Source organism: Cebus imitator, unplaced genomic scaffold (genome assembly GCF_001604975.1).
Source record: "Cebus imitator isolate Cc_AM_T3 unplaced genomic scaffold, Cebus_imitator-1.0 Scaffold70, whole genome shotgun sequence".
Lineage (NCBI taxonomy): Eukaryota > Metazoa > Chordata > Mammalia > Primates > Cebidae > Cebus > Cebus imitator.
Window position 1 is genome coordinate 3,204,652 of NW_016107385.1, and position 3,005 is coordinate 3,207,656.

The 3,005-nt window shown below is 42.6% G+C and overlaps 1 protein-coding gene across 1 annotated transcript in view; it reads left to right on the forward strand.

Moving 5' to 3' along the window:
• The window catches only part of RAD51 (RAD51 recombinase), a 41,845-nt gene that overhangs the window by 27,188 nt on the left and 11,652 nt on the right, over nucleotides 1–3,005 (forward strand). Inside the window, exon 7 of the mRNA XM_017530966.2 lies at nucleotides 2,217–2,311. Coding sequence (XP_017386455.1) covers nucleotides 2,217–2,311 — 95 coding nt within the window. The remainder of the gene's footprint in view (nucleotides 1–2,216; nucleotides 2,312–3,005) is intronic.

The following is a 3,005-nucleotide window of genomic DNA, read 5'->3' on the forward strand; positions in this document are numbered from 1 at the left end:
TGAGTAGCTGGGATTACAGGCACGCACCACCATGCCCAGCTAATGTTTTGTATTTTTAGTAGAGACGGGGTTTCACCATGTTGACCAGGATGGTCTCGATCTCTTGACATCGTGATCCACCCGCCTCGGCCTCCCAAAGTGCTGGGATTACAGGCTTGAGCCACCGCGCCCGGCTTTTATTTAGGTTTTAAAACAATCCCATAAGGTCGGTTTGGTCAGTTTTATTTACATTTTACAGAAAAGGAAACAATATTCTCAGAGTCACATAGTAAGTAGAAGAACTACTTACATAAAAAAAGTATATGAAAATGCATAGAAAATAACCTAGGAGATTACTTCTAGGAGATGAAGAGTGGTGAAGAAGAGCTTTCAGGGGTTTTTTGTTTTTTTAAGAGATGGGGTCTCGCTATGTTGCCCATGCTGGAGTGCAGTTGCTATTCACAGACGCGATCCCACTACTGATCAGCACAGGAGTTTTACCTCCTGTTTCCGACCTGGGCAGCTTCACCCCTCCTTAGGCAACCTGGTGGTCCTCTACTCTCGGGAGGTAACCATATTGATGCCAAACTTAGTGCTGACACCCGATCCGCATAGCACACTACAGCCCAGAACTCCTGGACTCAAGCGATCCTCCAGCCTCAGCCTCCCAAGTAACTGGGACTACAGGCACGTGCCACCGCGCCTGGCAAGCTTTTAGTTTTTACACTACTTTTTTTTTTGAGATAGAGTCTCATCTGTCGCCCAAGCTGGAGTAAAGTGGCAAGATCTTGGCTCACTGCAACCTCTGACTTCTGGGTTCAAGCAATTCCCCTGCCTCACCTTTCTGAGTATCTAGGTTCACAGTACACACCACCACACGTGTCTAATTTTTATATTTTTAGTAGAGATGGGGTTTCACCATGTTGGCCAGGCTGGTCTTGAACTCCTGACCTCAAGGGATCCACTTGCCTTGGCCTCCCAAAGTATTGGGATTACAGGTTTGAGTCACCACGCCTGGCCCTCTACTTCTATATTGTTTGGATTTTTAATATAAGCACATAGTTATTTTGTAATTTTGAAAAAAAATTCTCAAAAAAGAAATCTGGTTCTCCTAGGCCTTTAATGTAAAATGTTCTAAGGGATTTTCCTCAGATTTTAAAGGTGAATTTTGACTCCAAACTACATTTCTAGAGTGGAAATTACCCTTTAGCATCATTCACTTAAAATTTGTAGAAAAATTCAAAGGTATCTGGTATGGGATGGTTAGCCTAAAGCAGAGGTTTCCTTGAAAGGCTCATGAGACATGTTTTGTGGCATTTCATTTACTTCTCTTTTCTTTCCTTTTTAAAATTGTTTGTACTACTAATTTTTCCATTTTTCCAATTGTTCACTTTCAACATCTGTATGTATTATTGGAGTAATCGTGTTTTTCTTCTTTCTTGCTCACACTTTAAATTTGCTGTGGATACTCCAAGGGCATTGACAAGCCCCTTTAGTACTCCTGAAGAATGATCTGCTCAATGCAGTGAAGTATAAGTTTGACCTAGACATACTAAAATTAACTGGTCTTTGGATCATGGCCCTTTATTGATTATAGCTAAGATAAATGGTCTTCCAAATTTTTGTATTCTTGAATTATCGGTCTTGTGTTGGTATGTAGTTACAGAATTTTATTATCACCCAGGTGTGGTGGCTTACTCCTGTAATTCCAGCACTTGGGGAGGCCGAGGCAGGTAGATCACCTGGGGGTGAGGAGTTCAAGATCAGCCTAGCCAACTTGGTGAAACCCTGTCTGTACTAAAACTACAAAAATTAGCTGGGTGTGGTGGCACACGCCTTTAATCTCAGCTCTTCTGGATGCTGGGCCAGGAGAATTGCTTGAACCTGGGAGGTAGTTGTAGTGAACCATAGTGCCAGTGCACTCCAGTCTGGGCGACAGAGTGAGACTCCAATACAAGAAAAAAGAAAATAATTTTGTTACCTAGTTTGGGCTATACTTCTAAGCAGTTCAGTTCTGACAAGACTAACTGTATCTTCTGAGACACAATCAGTGTTACATTTTTTTCTAGCTATATTTCTATTAATATCAGAAGAGAATGCCTCCTCTTTACCTACCACTGTCATTTTTTAGTGTTTTTCCCTTTGACTTGGAGTAATGATAAAGATGTTATGAGGAATTTGGTCACCTATAGCAGAAATAAAATGTTCATTTCCTCTGTTGTTTTTGTTCTCTATAGCTTCCCATTGACCGGGGTGGAGGTGAAGGAAAGGCCATGTACATTGACACCGAGGGTACCTTTAGGCCAGAACGGCTGCTAGCAGTGGCTGAGAGGTAGGTTACTGTTCAGATAAGAGAGAATATGGCTACACTTATCACTGTAGTGATTGCCAGGGTTTGGCTGAAGAATGTCTTTTCTATAACCCCACATCCCAAAATTACATATGTGGTTCAAAAGAATGACTTCCTTAGTAGAAAAAGGCATTGATTTTTTTTTGGAGATGGAGTCTCCTTTTTGTCACCCAGGCTAGAGTGCAATGGTATGATCTCAGTTCACTGCTACCTCCGCCTCCCGGATTCAAGCAATTCTCCCGCCACCACACCGGCTAACTTTTTGTATTTTTAGTAGAGACAAGGGTTCGCCATGTTGGCCAGTCTGGCATTAAATTCCTGATCTCAGGTGATCCAGCCGCCTTGGCCTCCCAAAGTGTTGGGGTTATAGGCGTGAGTCACTGTGCCCAGCCAGAAAAAGGCATTCTCTAGTCAACAATCTATGAGACGCTGTCAGACCGGATTAAATAAAAAAATCCAACTGTATGTTTTCTTTCAGAGAAACCCTTTAGAAAGCAAAAGAATATAAAAAGATACTACATGCAAATACTAACCATAAGAGAGCCTGAGTGGCTATACTAATATCAGAAAAAATACACTTAGGCCGGGCGCGGTGGCTCAAGCCTGTAATCCCAGCACTTTGGGAGGCCGAGGCGGGTGGATCACGAGGTCAAGAGATCGAGACCATCCTGGTCAA